This window comes from Oenanthe melanoleuca, chromosome 3 (assembly GCF_029582105.1).
Source record: "Oenanthe melanoleuca isolate GR-GAL-2019-014 chromosome 3, OMel1.0, whole genome shotgun sequence".
In the NCBI taxonomy this organism is placed as follows: domain Eukaryota; kingdom Metazoa; phylum Chordata; class Aves; order Passeriformes; family Muscicapidae; genus Oenanthe; species Oenanthe melanoleuca.
Window position 1 is genome coordinate 42,909,226 of NC_079336.1, and position 20,080 is coordinate 42,929,305.

A 20,080-nucleotide genomic window follows, 5' to 3' on the forward strand; every position below is an offset into this window, starting at 1 on the left:
GATATGAACAGAGTCTCTCACCCTTCCCTTTGGCAGAATAAACAAGCTGTGCCACTGTAGCTCTATGGCATGATAGGCTTATCCCTGGATCAGTCTCACCATCCTTCTCTACACTCATCCCAGTCTCATTCTCTCTCTCCTGAATGTGGATTCTCTGGATGGCGCTGAGCTACAAAGGGGCTCACAATGTCTACTGGAAACGTCTCACCCAGCAGACCCAAGGATCAAATCTGCCTTTTCCACATGCCCTTAACATTTGAAGCCAGTGGTTAATTTGCACTTCCAGGCACAACTTGCATATTTCTGTTTCTGAACTAATGACCTTGCAGCTTATGACAGAAATTTGTATTAGTACAGAAGGGCACAAGCTTGCAATTTGCACTATTAAGTTTCAGTCCATTTTTATTACTCTGGTTCTCAAGGTTATTCAGATCTTTCTGTATCATATTGCCATACCTTTCCTTATTAATGGTGTCTCCCACTTCCGTATCATCAGCAAATTTTATTAACAAACTCTGTCTTCCTATTTTAAGGTAATGAATAAAAATATGATTGAAGATGTATCCTTGAGGAACTCTTGGTAAAACACCACTCAAAGTCAGGTATCACAACAGTCAGAACTGAATTCTTCAATTTCACATTTGCAGGAAATACAATTCAGCTCAATGAAAATTAATTTTTAGATTCTAGTGGATCTAAACTTTCCAAACTGTTATCTTCAAAAATCTGAAACTAATTCATAACTGCATTTACCAAAAATTTAATAACACCTACTTAAAATAATAGAATAAAATTTTTCATAAATACATGTACATACCTCTTTACAGCTATAAAAATCTGGAGTATAAGAACTGTACTTATGATGTAGTGGTTCCTTTGGTTGTTTCTAAGCATTCAACTCAGGTAGTTAAAACAATGGTTTTAAAGTTATTATTACCTTAGCAGTCAATTTTACCATTTATCTAACCTTTTATTTAATTTTTTATCACCTTCATACTATTTCTGCAAGTCACAACTTCCCTGGAGAAGACGATCTCCAGACTTGAAATGACATTCTCCATTAATTCTTTTTCTCTGTGGGTCTGAAATTTCAAATTTCCTCATGTTTCTGTTTTCAGCAGCGATACCATTCTTCTTTCAGGAAGCACTGGACCTAGACTCATGACCTTCTCTACTTCTCCCTTCTCTACTTTTATTTTTCTTTTTTCCCCCAGACGGAGAGTTCAGTGTCAGCAAAATCAATGAAAATATTTCAATAATTATCAGTTATATTTCTTTTGTTCCTGCTGGTATTTATTTGCAAAGGGATTGAAGTGACATGACCTTTCATCAAGAATTTTAAAGAGAATTCCCACTTAGAGCAGCCAAACTGAAGCTCGTACTTGTCTCAGCTGTGTCTAACCCTACGTTTGTGCTCATGAGGCATCCCAAGGCTGTGCACACCACTGCTGCTGCTGCTGGCCTTGTTTGAACTAGAAAGTTCTACTGGCAGAAGTTCTGCTGGCATGTGCTACTGACATAGCTGTTTTGGCAGGATGTGTTCACATTTGGCTGTTTTTTAAAGATGCAGTATGTCCTCAGATCATCAGGTTTTTATCAGCAAGAGAAATCTGGTGCTATGGGAGCCTAACTCAGAATATTTTGTGCCACATTTTGTAGACTGCTTTCTGGTAATTCTTTGCAGCATGTTGTGGAACTGCACTGTATACTGTGAGGTACAATGTTCCATCCTAAAATCTGTGTAAATATTGGGTCAGACTTAAAAATGCTTTTCTATCTTGTACAATAACCTATTTTTATATGTGTTGTTTCTCCATATTGCAGATTTCTCACTGCCAGAAACCCAGACTGCATCCAACAGCAGAGCTCTCTTGTTCATTTAGAGCAGATGAAAGAATTCTTTCATATCCAAGGAAGAGCTTAAAATATTGGGTACTGTGGGCAAGTGGGACATAGAGACAATGAATGGAAGCTAACTATTTGAAGTAAGTATTTGCTAAACTACAAGAACATATTGTAATTTTGAGACATACTATAAACACTGGATGAGGGAAAATTTCAGGGTTGGATATAAAGTTTGTGTTATCCTTACAGCACATTCACTCTGAGGTGAGAACTGCTTAAACGGAAGACAGTGGGGAAATAGGTGGTGCCAACACTCTGGAAAGCTGTGCCAATCTGGGCATTTTGGCATTATTTGAGGTGCTCAGACTGCAGTAAGATACACAAAATTAAGTATTTTCGGCTGCCCAGTCTTTTCATGCTGGGTAATGTACAGGAAATCAGAGATGAACCTGATCCAATGAGCTTTGCTGATTGTGGTGGAACAGTAAATAAGTTTTACGTCCAATTTGGTCCCATCTTATTTTGAATACATAAAATGAAAGCAGTGCTTCTCTGTGGTGACCTCTCTAGAGAGTGTTTTATATCAATGTTGTTTGTGAGAAAGCCCATGCTTTCCTTCCCATCTATACTGTTGTCATTAACAGAGCTACAAAGCCAACCCTGGCAGCAAAGACAAGGCAGATCTGGTTGGAAAGGTGTTTGTGAAAACAAAAAAGGCTGTAACTGGACAAAAATAGCACCAACCCACAAACCTTTAATTTAGCAGTCTTCTGCAAAACACATGAAGGGTCTCATAGAGTCCCTCCATTTGAGTGGAGTTTCATCCTGTTTCCTGAATTCAACAAGAGGCAATGGAAGTGCTTTGTATTTTTCCATAACATTTCCAGATATTAGAGAAAAGTGGATTCCTTAGCTAGCTATCATACATGTAGAACAAACAGATGGATGGAAAACACAGAGAGCTTAGAGACCATATGTAGGCATGGATCCTCTGCTGGACTTATGCATAACCACACGTGTAAGGCAAGTTCCAAACAATGAGTTTGATGTGTTATGGACCTGCACCACCTGTGGTCTGCAGGCAACCTCTGCGTACATGAAAACAGGCTGAGCCAACTGGGGTTGTTCAGGCAGTAGAAGAGAAAGCTCTGGGGAGACTTTACAGCACTTTCTAGTACCTAAAGAGGGCACAAGAAATCTGGAGAGGGACTTTTTTACAGAAGTATGTAGTGACAGGATAAGGGGGAATGGCTTTAAACTGGAAGAGAACAGGTTTAGATTAGATATTAGGAAGAAATTCTTTACTGTGAGGGTGGCAAGACACTGGAACAGGTTGCTTAGAGAAGCTGTAGATGTGTCATCCTTGGAAGTATTCAAGGCCAGGTTGGATGGGGCTTGGAAGGTGGAAGGTGCCCCTGCCCATGGTAGGGGGTTGGAACTGGATGATGTTTAAGGTCCCTTCCAACCCAAACCATTCTATGATCCTATGACTTTCTGAACTTTGGCTGAAAACTATTATTTTAGCAATCTTGAGAAGCCCTCCCACTGGATACAATTTGACAGAAGAATCTCTTAAGGAGGAAAGGCAAGGAATGCTAATGTAGATACCTTGAGAAAGCAAATATGATCACCCTGTCAATGCACCAGCTCTATTCAGTGAATCCCCTTGCTCAATTAGCTATGTGTGTTCAGTGAGCTCCCTAATGGGTCCTGTATCTAAACATCTCTGTGCCCAAAAATCCCTTCCAATGTAGTCAGTTCTTGGTATTCTTCACCACAAGCTTCTGTGAAATTTAAGTGCAGTGTCCAAGCTCCATAATGAATGCACAGCCGTCATAACTTGTGCACAACAAAATGCTCATGAAAGAAATACCTTGGACTACTAAACTGAAGGTTGTGTCTTCTGAGAAAAAAATGCGCTTTCTTTTTCACCCTTCACTGGTTCTTAACTTGCTCTTTAGGCTCTACGTTGGATGGCAACCTTCAACAACCTTCACATTTTTCTTCCAAATTTTTTTATTCTTCAAAAAAGCTTGTTTCTCCAGTATTTCTTCCTGCCTGGCCTGAAGAAAATTTGGTCTTAAATTAACAAGGAGCACTAATGCCATGGCGAGTTCTGTTTGTCTAGCTGTGTCAAAAGGCAGAGTAGAGGAAAAGCAGGCATTTCACTAACATGCCAGGGATTTCCAGTCACTGGCAGAGGCAGCAGAAATATCAGGAAATCAATGAAAGCAATCATTGATGTAGGGACAATTGTATAGAGGGTGTGCAGCTGGTAGCTTAGTTAGTTGGTACAAGAAGTCTTTGCGTGCTGTGTGTCAGCACAAACATGGGTACAACCGAAGCGCATTTCACTTGGGAAACTGGTGTAACTTCACTGGGAAATCTCAGCTTTTGGCTGGAGAGTTGAGCACTGAGCACGGAGGGAATCAATTGCTGGTCAGAGAGAGGGCAAGGGGCAGAGCTTACAGGATGCAGTGGTCAAACCACATTAAGCAATGCAAGCTAGAGATTGATCATGGCAATTTCCAAAATCTAAAATTTCAGCCAAATCTGAATAAGACTTTGAGAAATGTAAAAAAATTACATCTATCACAGAATATTTAAGGTTTGAAAAAGGCTCTGAAGATCATCTAGTCCAACCCCTTGCTCAAAGCAGTTAACTAAAGAAAGTTGTTCAGGGACTTTTTCAATGAAATTTTTAATATCGACGAAGATGGAGACCATACAAGCTCTATGAACAACCGGTTTTAGTGTTTGAGATGTTTAGAGATGAACACCACTCTTACCACAGAAATTTGGTTTTACTATTAAATGGAGTTTTCTGTATTTCAATTTGTGCCTTCTTTCTCTTGTTCTTTCACTGGGCACCACTAAGAAGTCTGTCTCCATTTTCTTTGCACCCTTCCTTCAGAAACACACAGATAATTTCCCACCAGAGTCTTCTCTTCTCCAGGCTGAACAGTTCCAGCTCTCTCAGCCTTTCCTCATACGAAAGATGCTACAATCCCTTAGTTATCTTAGTGGCCCTTTTCTAGAGTCCAGTATGTCCCTGCTGTACTGGGGACACCATGACTGGACCTAGCACTGCAACTGTGGCCTCACTGGTGCTGCGCAGAAGGAAAGGATCACTTTTGTCTACCTCCTGGCAGTGCTTTTCCTAATGCAGCCCAAGGGGCTGCTGGCCACCTCTACAGCAAGGGCACATTGCTGGTTCAACTTATGTCAGCTGGCATCACCAGGTCTTTTGCTGCCAAGCTCCTTTCCCGCCAGCTGGGCCCCAGCATGTACTGGTGCATGGGATTATTCCTCTCGACGTGCAGGATGTCCCATTTCCTTTTGTTGTGCTTCTTGAGATTCCTCTTGGCCCAGTTCTCAGGCCTGTTCAGGTCCCTCTGAATGGCAGCACAACCATCTGATGTACCAGTCACTCCACCCAGTTTTACATCATCTGTAAAGTTGTTGAGGGCACACCCTGAGGATGAGCGGTCCCCAGCTGCATTTTGTGCGGCCAATCTCAACCCTTTGAGCTCTGCAGTTCTGCCAGATTTCACTGCAGCTCCATATCCATCCTAATAGCCCATGCTTCATCGGTTTGTCTGTCAGAGTGTAATGGGAGACAGTCAAAAGCCTTACTTAAGATAAATAGCATACACCACTCTCCCTTTATCCACCAACTAGTCATCTCATCATATACCCAGCATTCTTTCCTGTGACAGATTTCCCTGCTGCATGTAATGGAGATCTTCATAAACTTGCTTTATTAAGACTTATTAGGCCACTTGCTAGAGGGGTTGCTTCTAACTGCTATAAAATGAACTGCTCCACCTGCCTTTGTAATACAAAGTGATACAAAACATTGAGCTTATTTAGCAGCACATACTAGATGGTTTATGCAAGGTTGAATATGACAGGAAGATTTTTGTACAGATTGGGGGTCGAACTGTTGTTTTATTTTGAAAAAGAGGAAAGAAATATGGACAAATGGGGGTTGCACTATCCACTTGTATTGCTCAAATTGCACTGGAGGCTGCTTTTACAGGTCAGCAACTAGAAGCAGCAAATGTGGTCAATGAACACTTGGTGGGCAAAGTGCTTAACACTGTTAACTAATTCTGAATTTTCAAATTAATAAAAAAGGTAATTTGAATGGACATAATTGAATACTTTTTATTTTTTCATTAGTTTGGCAGAAATGTTCAGAATACACTGCTTTTACCTTAGCAATCACTTCAGCAAATACTAGATTACCTAGACCAAGTCAATTTATAGGTTTTGATATTTCCATCCTAAAGCACTGTTAAGGCAAACAAGATTTAATTATGTACCTGCATTTAAAAGAGGTGCTGAGAGAGTTCCTTCAATAAAAATCACAGGATATAAGGGATTTACGTGAGAAAGTTGTAACAGTTGAACAGAGAGATCACAAAAGAAATATCTGCTATAATTGCCAAAGCTCAGAAAATGAATAAAATTTAACTCTTCAATTTGATGACCTAGAAAATAGAGAGGAGAAATAATGTGCATATGAAAAGGATTAAAGAAGAAGCCAAGAAAGGAGGCTTAGTGGGTTTAACTGGGTGGATTTAAAAATTATTTAAAGAATGATGAGATAACAGTAAAAAAGAAATTCAAACTGGCTTTACCAGGAAACAGATCTACACATTTTTCTGTGAAACCTCCCTTCTATTATTTCAATAAAAGAAAAGTTCAGAAGTAAGTAACAGAAAATGAGCTGTGAATGATCTGAAAATAGCATACATGCATGTGCACACACACATTCTTTTACCTTTTAAAGAAGAATATACAGAGAAAAGAGGGTACAATAATAGCAAGGTTTTCATTACTTCTGAGGCATTGAACTTGGCTGCGAAAGAAAGAGGACTAGATGTCTAATAATTAGAGATAAAGTAGAAGCTAGCAGAGATAATGGCATGTGTTATGTAAACCAGGTAGCATTACACACAGATCTTTTTGCTGCTATCATAATGCCTGTCAGAATAAAAAATGGAACTAGAAGAGGGTATTTTTCTAGAAGAAAGGGGCATAACAAAGCTTATCATAAAAATCAGAAAGACAAATTAAATTTGAAATATCCACAGGGTTCTTGTCCAGCAAACATGAAAAGTAAAAGTTACATTTGCAAGCGGTTAGTAAAAGGAACTTGAAGCTAGTAAGATATATATATATATATATATTTACATACAAATATATATACAAGATTAATTTATTTGAGGAGTGCTCTCAGATATATCTGAAGTATATAATTAAGGAAACAACGAAGAAACTTGGTCAGATGGACCTGTATTTGTTGTGTTTTTCTATTATTCACACAGCTAACAACTACACTACTACAGCAGTTTTTAGATAAATTTCAAACCAAGTTCAGAGATAGCGAACAAAGTCACAAACAACCCACTTGCCACAAAAGGCCTGTCCTTGTTGCTGTTACACGTCTGTAGATTTTCTGATGCAGGCTGTGGTCACATTACTCATTGCAATAGCAGGAGGCATGCGAGGGAGCAGTTCAGGGAGTGTCTGGTTCATCTATCCAATGGGATCCTGGAACCTGGAGATGGATGCATTTTTGGTAGGACCTTGCCAGAAGGCAGCCTGGGGAAGTCACTGCAAGTGACCCCTTTGTGCCACTCCAACAAAGCCATCTGGCCCGTGGGATCCATGTGTGTGAAGCTCTGCTGCAGCCAATGTGAAGATGTCCATCTTTCGGCCTTCCAGAGAACAGGAGGCAAGGGAGATGTGACAGCACTTCTGCCCTGCCAGGGAACTGCTAATGTGAGCAATCCAACCTTCACTGCCTGACCAGAGAGACCCAGGACAGCAGTTTGTGGCTGCTGCTACACCATGTCTCAGACTCCGTTTTTTCACTTTGGAAAACTTTCAATGTCTCCATTTTGAACCTGTAAATCTGAGCTCAGCAAGAAGATATTACAATGATGCTGACACCCAAAGAGTCAGAAATAGCCAACAATTTCCAGAGTTACAGAGAGAGCCCAGAGAATGAGAAGGGTGATGGGAAACACAGTCTTGCCTTACGAGGGAAACAGGCACCAGTTTTAAAGGAGTGACCCTGAACAAAAGGATCACCTGGGCGTTTATCAAATACTCTGGGGTCATCCTGTGAGTGTTCAGCTCCTGCTGTGTCAGCTGTTTATCTATATAGTCACTTGCCGTATCTCTTGCCACCTGTCTGGCCACAAGTCCCCTGCCTTTTATAATGCAAGGAACCAGTGCCAATTCACAGCATCTTGATTCCACCATGGAGACTCAACCACCATTGACCACTAACTCAAGAAATTCACCAACTCAAAAGGAGAGAAAGATTGAGCATGAAGACTGGTTAGCATGAGAAGCAAGAGAATCATTAAACCAATAGAAGGCAAAATCTAATTAATAGAACTCACGAATGAACTGTGATTTCTCTGTTTGCGAAAATGTACATTTAGTGTACATTGAAGCAGACTGCCCATGGGGGTGGTAGAGTCACTGTCCCTTGGAGGTGTTCAAGAAAAGACTGGATGTGGCACTTAGTGCCACGGTCAAGTTGACATGGTGGTGTTCAGTCATAGGTTGGACTCGATGATCTCAGAAGTCTTTTCCAAGCTAATCGATTCTAAGTTTTTGAGAATCTGAGCGCTTGATTTGTGTAACACTTCCACCTTGCACCCTGCACAGAACAAAAAAACATCTCCACTGAAAAAAACATCTCCTCTCTAAACCGGACTTGTGTTTAGCGTCCCTAAATTGGCAACTACAACAGGTCACACCGCGTAACTTCTGCCAGCTGCGCCCAGCGTTTGTGCCAGCCGCCACCACGCCTTCCCTAAACGCGGGCCAGGACTGGCCTTGGGAGAGCTCTCAACGGGAACCCACCGTGCTGCGGGCCAGCGCCGCGGCAGGAGCCCGCACTGCCCAGGGATTTAGGGACGCTTGCCCTGCGATGACTTAGGGACGCCATCCCGGCCAAGCAGCGGCCGCGCCGCGCAGGCGCCCGCAGGTGCTGGCGCGTGCGCCTGGGGGTGCCCGGGCGGCCCCGCGGGCGCGGCGGGAGCGGCAGCGGCAGCGCGGGGGGCGCGGCCCCGCTCCCGGCCCGGCCCCGCTCCCGGCCCGGCGGCGCGGTGCGCACGGTTGCCATGGGAACGGCGGGCGGCTGAGCGAGGCTGGGCCCTAAAGGTGCCCGGTCACGACCGAGTCCCCCGGGCAGCACCCGGTGCCTCACCGGCTGTAGTGCTCGTCCCTGGGGGTGCCGCCTGGCCCGGCGGCGGCGAAGGGCCGGACTGTGCGGTAAGTCCGGCGGGAGGCTTTGGAAAGCGGCCGGAGACTGATAATCCCTGTGCCGCTTCCCGGCAGCTTTCCCGTGCTCGGGAGAAAGGCTTGGTTGTCGAGTGTGGGTCGGGATAGCGTTTACTCCACCGGTGCTGCTTATTTGGGGGGTTCCTCTTGGACGTGTTGCTCTGGAAACCTAACTCCTCTGAGAACTCGTAACTTCGTTCTTGTTTCTCTTTGATAGCGATTTCTCTGCGTCAAAATTTCACTAGGGTAAAACGCATCAATTGTGTTTGGTAAGTTGCTGGTGTTCAGAATTACGTCTGATAGTAGCTATTATTTGCATATTCCTGAAAGGAGGTTGTGGTGAGGTGGGAGCCCATCTTTTCTATCGTGTCTGCCGTGGAAGGACGAGAGGAAATGGCATTAAGCTGAAACAGAGGAGATGCGGGTTAGATATTAGATGAACAAAATTCACTGCGAGCGTGGCCATGCACTGGAATAGATTGGCCAGGAAGGTGATGGAGTCACCAACCTTGGACATGTTTAGAATGCATCTGGATCTGGCACTGGTTGATGTTTTTAGGGGTTACAGGAGCAGTGCGGTGTTGGACTAGATTATCTTAAAGGTCTCTTCCAACCTCGGTGATTCTGGGATTCTTATTAAGCCTGAATCTGTGTGCTAACTATTCCAGAGATTTGCTAGGGCAGGCAGAGCATGGATTTGGATGCCAGAGAGCAGAGTGTTCCCAGCTTGAGTATAGGGCTTCTCCTCACTGTGCTTAGTGATTGCAAATACACCCACTCTGCACCCTAGCAATTAAATTACACCAGTCTTGAGATGGGAAAGAGGAGGGCAGAGCCAATGTGGTGCCATATCTGATGTAGTCAGCCATGCTTTTCTCATGTTGACTGAACTGAGGTAAGGGCTGTGTGGGTACAGCTGACTCACTTCTGGACAATGCTGGAACTCATGTGTTGATCCTGTACTGTTACCTACTGCTTTAAAATCTTCCTGTACAGCAAAGACCAGACTTCTGGAGTAAACAACTGGGGAATAAAGACAAGAGCCCAGTATGGCTTTTCAGACACTGCTGTGATGCTCTTCTACCTTCCAGCAGAGATTTAGAGAGGAGCTCTTCACTTGTGCAAGTTAAAGGCTACTTGGGAAATGGTGACAGTAGTGAGGAACAAGATCTGTGTGCACCAGTTATGCTGTCCCCATTGACACTTCAGCATTCCCTCTCTCTGTTTCCTGCTGGGACTGGGAAGCAAAATTACAGAATAACAGAATATGCTGGGTTGGAAGGGACTCACCAGGATCATGAAGTCCAGCTCCTGGCCTGCACAGGAACATTCCCAGCTGTATCAGATATAAGGCGTACAGAGAAGACCTTCCACTTAAGGTCAACATTCTGGCTCCCAGGAGCTGGGGGAATAGGGAATGATAGTCTGCCTTCCTTTTTTCAGTGAGGACTGACTGTATAATTTTTCCAAACAGGTGCAGTGGAACTCCTTACTTTTTTAAACAGCATTGTAATAGAGGGAAGAGTAAGAAGCCTAGAGAACAAAATTCAGTCACGGTGAAGGTAAGTAATATATTAATGGTAGTTGTAAATATGAAAGCCAGTGATAGACTCGGACTCCTGATCTGCTCCTGAGGATTTTTAATTAAGCATCATGAAATGAAAGAGATTGGTGCACTTCTCCTTAGCATCCAATTTTATGTTGAGTGTGCAAGAGCAAAAGATACTGTGCAGTATGTGCAGGCTCTCAAAGAAAGGAGAATCAGCTAGAAAAGTTAAACTGTAGAACTGGAAGAATTGAACTAAGAAACTAAGGGTATAAGATTTTTTTTTTTACTCCATAGTTTAGAAATAACCCAGATGATGTTGTCTGATCTACTGTCAATTCATTGTCATAAAAAGTGTGAGAGAATAGAAGTTACCAGATGGTCTGAGTTACAGTGCAGAAACATAGTTTTGTTTTTAGGTAAGCTTGAAAGCAGAAGAGGAATTTTGCATGGTGTAAGACTCATGATGAGTTTACTGTAAAATGACAAGGATGATACCTACAGAGAACTGCACCATGATAGTGATGGGGTGTGGGTGCAGGGGGTGAGGGAGCAAGTCTGTCACTGCCCATTGCATTTCCCAGGAATTACAGCAGAACAGTACGGTGATTGGAAGTTTGGGTTTGTGACTTATATTAGTGTTATTTTTCTTTGCCTGTGCTTGGGAGTGGGTTGGGGAGTCATTTCTCCCAGAGTAAAAAACTGGATTACTTGTTCTTCCTTGCCTCTGCTTATCAGTTGTTGATAATTGTGCTTCAGTTACTGATAATGATGCCTCTGACATATTAGGAAGCTGCTCATGATGAGCTCGATAGTATATATCAGGTTTTTCCTAATTTGGAAAAACCTGTCTCTTTGCAGCATATTATTGAATTCCTGTTTTGCCTGTGGTGTTTCTTAAGTAATCAGGTGTCAAGAAACAGATTTTCTATGGAATTGTAGAGGGCCACATTTGGCCCATGAAGCACAGTGATGTGTTTTGGCTTCCTGTAAAAAAACTGAAGGTAGATCCTCCATGTCAGATGCTTTCTATTTTTGAGTATTTTACTACAGAACTGAGGAATAGAGTGGAAATGCAGTATCAGTGTGCCTTGTTTCCCACTATTTCAGCACTGTCTAGGATTTTTTTACCCTTTTAAACTATATTGTGGTAGTATAACCAGTGATGAATTAATAGTTTGTAGTTTAAAACTAGCATAATACTTTGTGCCTTTCACATATATTTTTCACTGTTCTTCCTGTGCAGTACTTAGCATAGGAATGCAAGCTTCAATGACTGAAAGTAGAAGAAAAGCAGAACCATTCTACTGGCTATCAGTGGCAAAGCCTAGAACCAGTTCTGAGATTGTAAATGAAGCCAGAGATGTTCTACAAACCATAAAAACTCAAAGACTATTCACACCTCCAGATGAACATAGGAAACTTCTTGAGTCTCAGTCCTCACTATGTCCTCAAAATAGATCATCTTCAGTTTTTAGGTACTGTGAGTTTAAGGTTTTTTTTCAAATATCTTTTAGCAGCAAGAGATTTGATTCTCTAATTATGCTTCCGGTGATTATTTTCTCTGTGTTAATCTGTATACCTAATCACATCCTTTGCCTTCTTCTAAAGATCTTTGCTGTTGGTGTTAATCTACATGTCCAGGAGGTTCCTGTGGTTTAGAACTACCAGAGGCAGTCATTACACTAGTTTTCTATGTGGGGAATAGTATAAGAAAATAGTCTGTTGCTTACATTTTCATGAGACAATTGAATGTTTTTAATTGAGATAGTCTTCAGCTTTTTTCCTAGAACATGTGACAAGCTTGCTTGTTTCCTATAACCTATGTGCTAGATCTTTTTTCAGAGCCTTCTGAGATCTTTCAAATGTAAAATTTTACGTCCTGCAGTTTGAAATGTTCATTTTCAAACAAATTTTTACTACCTCAGAATTATTTCTAGGTGGAGTTTTGTTAGCATCAAGTGCTTTTGTCACTTTTTCTTTTTTCCCCTTTCCCCATATTCACTGGCAAAAGGAAGAAGCATGCAATTAAAAAAACTATCTGATCACACAACTCTGGGTCTGCTTAATTCTAACTATGTTTCATTTCTTTGTTCGTCTTGATACATCCAGTTCTGATTTGTCTGAATCAAGGCCGCCTTCTGGTGTTTGTCTAAGTCCACTGACTGATGTAAGTACTCTGGAAAGAACTCATGCAGTACTCATATAAAAATATGTGTCTTGGTTGTGTTAGGAAAATAAATGGTTTGAAGACATTCGGGAAAAATGGAGACTTGTTGTAGCATTAGTCTATAACTGACTATAAAGTCAGTTTTGTAATTTTTTTTCCCCCAAAAGAAACCTGGAAATAATTTAAACTACTTAAATATTGCTTTATTGCTTTATGATTCAAAGTGACATTAACAAGAGTCAGAAGACGGATACTTGAGTCACCTTACTTGTGTAAACTTACTAAAATAGATGAAGTTCATGAGCATGTGCCAGCAATGTGCCTTTGCTGTTAAGAAAGTGGCTGATGGTATCTGGGGCTGCATTAGGAGGAGTGTTGCCAGCAGGTTGAGGGAAATGATCCTGCCCTCTACTCAGCACTGGTAAGGCCATGCCTGGAGTGCTGTATGCAGTTCTGGGCTCCACAGTACAAGAAAGACATGGAGCTGCTGGAGAGAATCTGATGAACAGCCCCAAAGGTGATGAAGGGACAGGGAGAAATGGGAATGTTCCGCCTGGAGAAGACCACTGGAGGGTCTTATTCATGGATGTAAATATCTGAAAGGTGGGTGCAAGGAGGATGGGGCCAGCCTCTTTGTCATGACTGGACCAGAGGCAGAGGGCACAAACTGGGATGCAGGAGGTTTCCTCTGAACTTCAGGAAACAGTTTTCTGGCTGGGAGGGTGACGAGGCCTTGGCACAGGTTGCACAGAGACCTTCAAAAGCTTCTTGGGCATGGTCCCAGGCAACTGAGTTTAGGTGGCTGTAGTTGAATATGGAGCTTGGACCTCCAGAGGTCCCTTCCAACCTCATCTACTCTGTGGTTCTGTGGTCAGTAACTTGGAGGTAACTAAGTGGTCACTTAGTATTTTTTTTACATTTCTGTAAAATGTCATGATTGTAGTTTATTTCAAAACAGATAGAGGTCCTTTAAGAATCTCTTTTCTCTCTTTGCAAAAGCTGTGAATTGTTTACAATTTATAAATGTATCTGCTCTTCCACAGTTTTTTTATATTTAGTCTTCAAATATAAGATTAAGTCACAATCGCTTGTTTAGTGCCCAAGGTAACAGAACATGCTATAGCAATTAAATGTGCTTGCTGTAAACATTGCTTTTTCTTTAGGAAAGTATTCTTTAGGAATTTAAGGGAAATATCCAAGAAATTTTATACTTCAGTTATTTGGATAAAGTAATGTATTTATATGAATCAAGTTTGAAAATTTTGAGCATACTTTTATTTAGATTAAGTATATCTACATTTGGATTGAAGAACTGGTGTTAAATTTTCATTTATTTTGTGTAGGAGATTGGAAAAAAAATTAGAGAAAACTACTGACCAATGCAAAACCTGCTTTTTTTGCTTTATCAATGGATATAAGTTAGTACACTGTAAATTAAGAGCTTGTATTAATCATGGTGGTTGTGGGTAGTCAGTCTCACCTGTGGGCTTCTTAATACTGCAGAGAGCTCTGAAGGATCAGCTGGAGGCTTTCTAGTGGATTCTTTATTTTAAGGGAATTGGTATTGATTTTAGAGGTCAGTGCTTTTATATAGGACAAGGGCACAACAAGTGCTTGGTACTAGAGATTCAGGGTCTTGTTCATCTCCTTTTAAGAGGCAAGATACTGACATAAAACTAGGACTTCCACATTTTTGGATCTGCATGATTTGTCTCAGTGTGATAGAAAGTAGTACATATGATGTGAACATACTTACAGTGTTTTGGAAATACTGTTTTAATGCTCAAAAGCAAATCAAAGAATAGATGTATCTCTAGAATTGTTAGCAATAGTCATTGGCACAGTATTTTCTTTGATTAATAAGCTTGCTGCAGATGTAGTTAAGTGAGTATTTATGAGGAATAAATAATTCTGAGTTGTTCTACTCAAGCTAGTTTTTGTTTTCTGCACCCCTGAATGTTGGCTTTTAAATAGCTTTCTGTGGTGATAATGGTATAGACATCTGGTTTGTTTGGTGGAATGGTATCACTAGATTCAGGATATGAAAATTTCTTAATGAGCAAGCCAACATAACTTCTCTTCTATTTTGAACTTAGCCCTTCGTTAGAAATTATGTGTTTTTCTTTTTTAAAAAATTTTTACTTAAATTAAAATTAAATTATCTGTGCTTTTGTTTAAAAGTCTTCTTTATTTTTGTCACAGAAACCAACACTAATAATTTCTGAAAAAAAAGATGAAGCTTCTTTTGTTTTCCTTCCAACACCTCCCGCTGATGCTGCAGAGGTTAGAAAAGTCAGCAGTGCCTGGAAAGGATTATTTAGAACAGCTTCTCAGAAAGATTTATTTTCTGCTAAAGTGGTTCCTCTGGATCAGAGTAAGAATGTTTTGATACATATTATTTGCTAGAAAAATAACTTCATCATGGGTTTAATATTGGTAATTACATTGTTTATTAATACATTAAAGAACCTTTAATGTGTCCTTTCAGTGTGAGTTCTGGAAGTACTTAAACAGGTTTAAGGCAGTTTTGAAACTGTGGTTTCCCAAAATGATGCTGGCTTGCACTACTGAAATTGAATTGTAAGCTACTCAGGTACCTCTTCTTCCTATAGGTTTTCAAGTAATGGAATTTTACTGAAAGTTGTCTTCAGTGAGTAGAATTAACATTAAATGCTGACATACTTAAAGAGATAATGAGATGCCATCATCTAAGGAGATTCCCTGATGGATTATTAAGCATAAAAGAAGTAATAAAAAGAAATTATATGTCTTGACAGGCCTCCAACTACATCGTATTTGTTGTTCAGAGTTTCATTAGTGGAGACTTTTTAAAGGTCACCAAATGTGGGGTTTAAAAGTAATTTTCTTGAAGATGGGAAATGGCATCTTGGCTTCCTGCATATTGACTCATAATGAAGTGTGCTGGGACTCTGTCTTAATTTCAGAAGACTCATTTATAGTAATGACAGTTCTTACATTGTCTAGGATTGTTACTTTACATGATAAACTGAATATGTCACATTTTACCTTATTGCAAAATAAGTCTTACATAAAAAGTACTATACTTTACGTCATTTTTATGTATTTATTCTATAAATATATTTTTATATAATGTACCCCATCATGTAGCCTTAATAAGTTGATATTACTAATTGAAGAAGTTGAGAAGCTGGTGTCGTAACCTGCCTTGGTCTCTTCTCCCCTTTTGGGATCATGCAAATGTTTGTGAGGGGTTTTATTTGTGGAGGTTCTTATTGTGTGTGCTACAGGATTAACAGCTACCTTTTTTTCTGAGTTCCTTCATTCCTTCATAATATTCAGGTCCTGAAATAGCAATCACTTTTTTCTCAAGGTACAATCTACCTATTTGTAAAAAGGTAATAAAGAAGATGAAATGTTAAAACTTTAAACACAGCCCCAAAAACTTTAGGAAATAAGAAGACATTGACTACCTCCTCTTGATGGTATTAAGCCATCTCACCCTTTAAATTGATACAAACAAATTTTGATAATGTAACACGACAAGTAGTAATTAATAACATTTGAACAAAATGTGTTCTCTTTGACTATTTCAGATGAAGTGAAGCTCGATTTTGAAGAGCCAACTATGATGATGAATAATCTTGACAGAAGTAATAACTGCTTAGCAGAACAGAAGTTGTACACATCATTTAATGATGAGAGCAGACAATTAATTTGTGATGAGCATACCAGCAGGTCAGGAACTGAAGACTCCATGGAAGGGACACCAGGAAAATTTTTACTTCAGCTGCAAGGAGAAAGGTCAGCATTGGTCAAGTATGGTAATGTGCATCTTCCATACAGCCTTCTTCCTATATGCTCAATTGTGCAAGTATCAAAATGCTTTAAATTAGTGGAAGTTCAAGAAAACATTTCATATGCTTTAAAATGAAACTGTGTTTAGATTATTAGAAAGATTTACATTCTTTCTTTCAGAAAGTTTCTATATTCAAAAGAGTAATTTGTAAAATATTGTTGGTAGAAATTTGTTGTGTGTGATTTGTTTGATTATTAATATTTCAAAACTAAGTCTTCTAATCACTGCACGTAAGATCCTCAAGTTTAAATTTGATGGGCTTGCTTTTGTAGTTTAGTCCTATTTTAAGGTGCTATACCATCTTCACATAGTTTGACAGATAAGTAGAGCCATGCTTTCAGTTCTGATAGGTGATCATACACCAAAACCAGGCTTAAACTGTTTGGCAGCAGAAGCAGAATGTTTTGTGACTTTGAACTTTTAGTTCGGTTTTTTTTTGTTGTTGTTTTGGTTTGGTTTGATTTTTTTTTTTTTTTTTGGTTGGTTGTTTTTTTGCATGACCAAATAGGTGTAAGAGCATAATGAGACTCATGTGCCTGCAATCTGTTTTTGCTGAACCTGGAATATCATATCAGTTCTTCAGTTCACAATCAAGTAATTTGATTCTGATGTGAATTCTTGCTCAGGGAGGAATAATCCCGTGGCAGTATGTGTCAGTGTATCAGTTGCTGCATTAGCAGTCAGATGAACAACCTTTTTGTGCTAATAACACTGACAGATCTGGCAATCTCAAGAACAAAGAATGAAAAACACTTTATTTTCAAAACACATATTTGTAAAAGTTGTCCACTTGTAAAAATATGTATTTTCCAGTAGGTATCTTCTTTCTAGCATGTTTGTGTGCTTGGGGAAAAGCTATTTCCCTGGATATTCTTAAGCACTTTTGATATTAAAGATATGTTCTTAATGTTATAAAATGAAAGGCCTTTCATTTACTAACTTGATGGTAGCACTTCATAGTTTAAGAGAATGTTGTCCATTGAGGCTGTTATAGTAAATGATACATAACGGAGTTATCATAGCACTCTTTTATGTTAAACTGTAAGCAGGATTTTAAGAAAGACAGATCCTAAAAGAATGAAGACTTGTTGTAGCGAAGAAAAATCCCCATGAGTGTGGAGGAAGAGTGAGAAAGTAAGAGCAGAGATGAAGAATATAGGTGGAAAAAAAGAAAAGTAAAGCACCAATGAGAACACTACAGTATAATTTTCTGTCTTTAAAATCAGTGATCTAATAACTTCTTAAAGACTGTTAGGATTATTATACTACACAAATTACTGCAATTTGAATTTTATTTAATAAAGGTGTGGTGTAAAGTACTTCAGTGTTGCAGTGGAAATGTGTAATTCCTTTTGTGGAATATGCATCCTGCTGTTTTCAGTTCTGCTTTCTGTTTGGGTTGTTGTTTTATCTGATGGTGTCCAAATGCCTCTAATAGGAAAGAGGTGGTTGATACTTTTGCTAATTGAAAAGAATGAGCTTCCTTCTCAGTCATGATTTTAAGACTTGCATGTATAATTGAACAGCTAACCCATTAGGCATGTTTCCTATCTGTTCAAAATTGTACACTTCTCTTTATAAGAGCAAGAGGTCTGCATGTTTTTGATTTTGCATTTTATGTTACTGGTTCTTTTTGCAATCACGAATCTCATACATCAGTTAAATTAGATCTCAAATTACTGGCCTTAAGATAATACAAAAAAATTGCTTTCCAATATTGTTCTGAGTAGTTTTCTCCAAAATGGAAGAGGAATATAACATTCCTTCATCTTTCTGTGTTGAATGCAAGATCTGTATTTTTGAATGGCCCATTTTTACCTCTCCTGTGAGTTGTGGATGCTTTCTGTGTACTCAAGTCAGAGCTGGTTTTTGCCAGTGCTGCCTAAGCGAAGCTTCCTGACACCATTTAGGTGCTCATATGGCTTAGAACACCACATATACGTGCAATTCTGCAAGAAGCACAAGATAATACAAAATGCTTTCCCTTTAGCCACAGACAAAGGTCTCTCATCTATATCACCACAAGCAGTTCATGCCATCATGTGATGGGATGGATAATCTCAACTGCTCTCATACGTTCTAACTCCTTGTGAAGACTTACACAATGAGCACATTGGTCCACTGTTTGTGTATGATACTACACAAGTCAGGCAGACCTTCTTTTGTTGCTTGTGTGAGTTCACAGATGTCATTGTTGATGTGACAAGGCAGTTGAAAGGTACCACAAACCTAGCCTTCCATATAGTTTGTTGAGTTATTATCATGAGTCTTCATGATAATTGTATGTAAAAGACTCCAGAACCATAGAGGGGTCATGCAGTGAGAGATTCGGCATTCTTTCTCAGTAGAACATGTTTGCTAGATGATTGTAAGGTTAGATTGCATCCAGTTCTGTGTCATAAATACTTGAGGCATCTTGTATGGTGTTTCTATTTAAAGTACATTGCATTCAGGAGTAATAGGATGAAAGCTTAAAGGGATGTGAAATCTTTTATTACCTAGTATCCTGTGATTCTCTCTCTCTCTCTCTCTCTCTCTCTATATATACCTCAATTCTGTATTGCACTGATTTAAAATCCTTGCAGGAATTAAACAAGAGGACTATAGAAATTGTGCACTTCATGTTTGGGACTTCTACTCCCCTTTCCCTACAGTACCTATGCATGTACTGAAATAACTTCCCTAATGAAACCATTTTTCTTCTAATGAGGAAACAGTAGAACATGGCAAAATAGCATGGCAGATTCCTGCCATTAATGCTATTACATTTATTTTAAAGAGAATAGAAGGGAGCTATTCTATTCCAGCAAGAGACTTGATCGCTTTCTATCTCACATTCTTTTGTTGTCCCAAAGACTGAAGAAAAAAATGAACAGTGCTAATGAAATCACAACTGCCTTATAAGGCACTGAGTGGGGGAGAAAGAAAAGGACCTTTTGAGGGGAAAAGTTATTTGCCATTTTGTTTGCAACTCTGTTTTGCAAAAAAAACAGTCTAGTTGTGATAGAATAGGTATATTAATTGAAGCAGATTGAATTTATTGACATATTGCCTCAGAAAACCTAGGAACAATTTCTGGCAATCATAAGGAAGCTCAGTTTTGTTTACATCTTCCTCTAACCATTGTGCCTTGCCATCTATTGTGACTGCTGTAAAAGTGAAACTTCTAAAATGTTTTCTGCATTCATATATTTCAACAGAAGTGTCAACAGTGATGGCAGATTTGCTGATGAAGAGCAACAGTTTCCCTGGTGAGAAAAGATGATAATTTTTTTTTCCTACTCCCGATTTCTCAATATTCTGAAAGCTTAGATGTCATTCCAGGACTTCTTAAAAGCAGAGGTGCATTGAGTGAGGAAGAGTTTGGAGG

At 39.8% G+C, this 20,080-nt stretch overlaps 1 protein-coding gene across 1 annotated transcript in view; it reads left to right on the top strand.

The window, feature by feature from the left end:
• The first annotated feature begins 8,941 nt into the window (after positions 1-8,941).
• The window catches only part of ARMC2 (armadillo repeat containing 2), a 57,590-nt gene continuing 46,451 nt past the window's right edge, over positions 8,942-20,080 (top strand). The window contains exons 1-7 of the mRNA XM_056486956.1: positions 8,942-9,147; positions 10,631-10,718; positions 11,949-12,180; positions 12,815-12,872; positions 15,075-15,246; positions 16,448-16,655; positions 19,911-19,961. Of these exons, the coding sequence (XP_056342931.1) occupies positions 11,963-12,180; positions 12,815-12,872; positions 15,075-15,246; positions 16,448-16,655; positions 19,911-19,961 (707 nt within the window). The 5' untranslated portion in view covers positions 8,942-9,147; positions 10,631-10,718; positions 11,949-11,962. The remainder of the gene's footprint in view (positions 9,148-10,630; positions 10,719-11,948; positions 12,181-12,814; positions 12,873-15,074; positions 15,247-16,447; positions 16,656-19,910; positions 19,962-20,080) is intronic.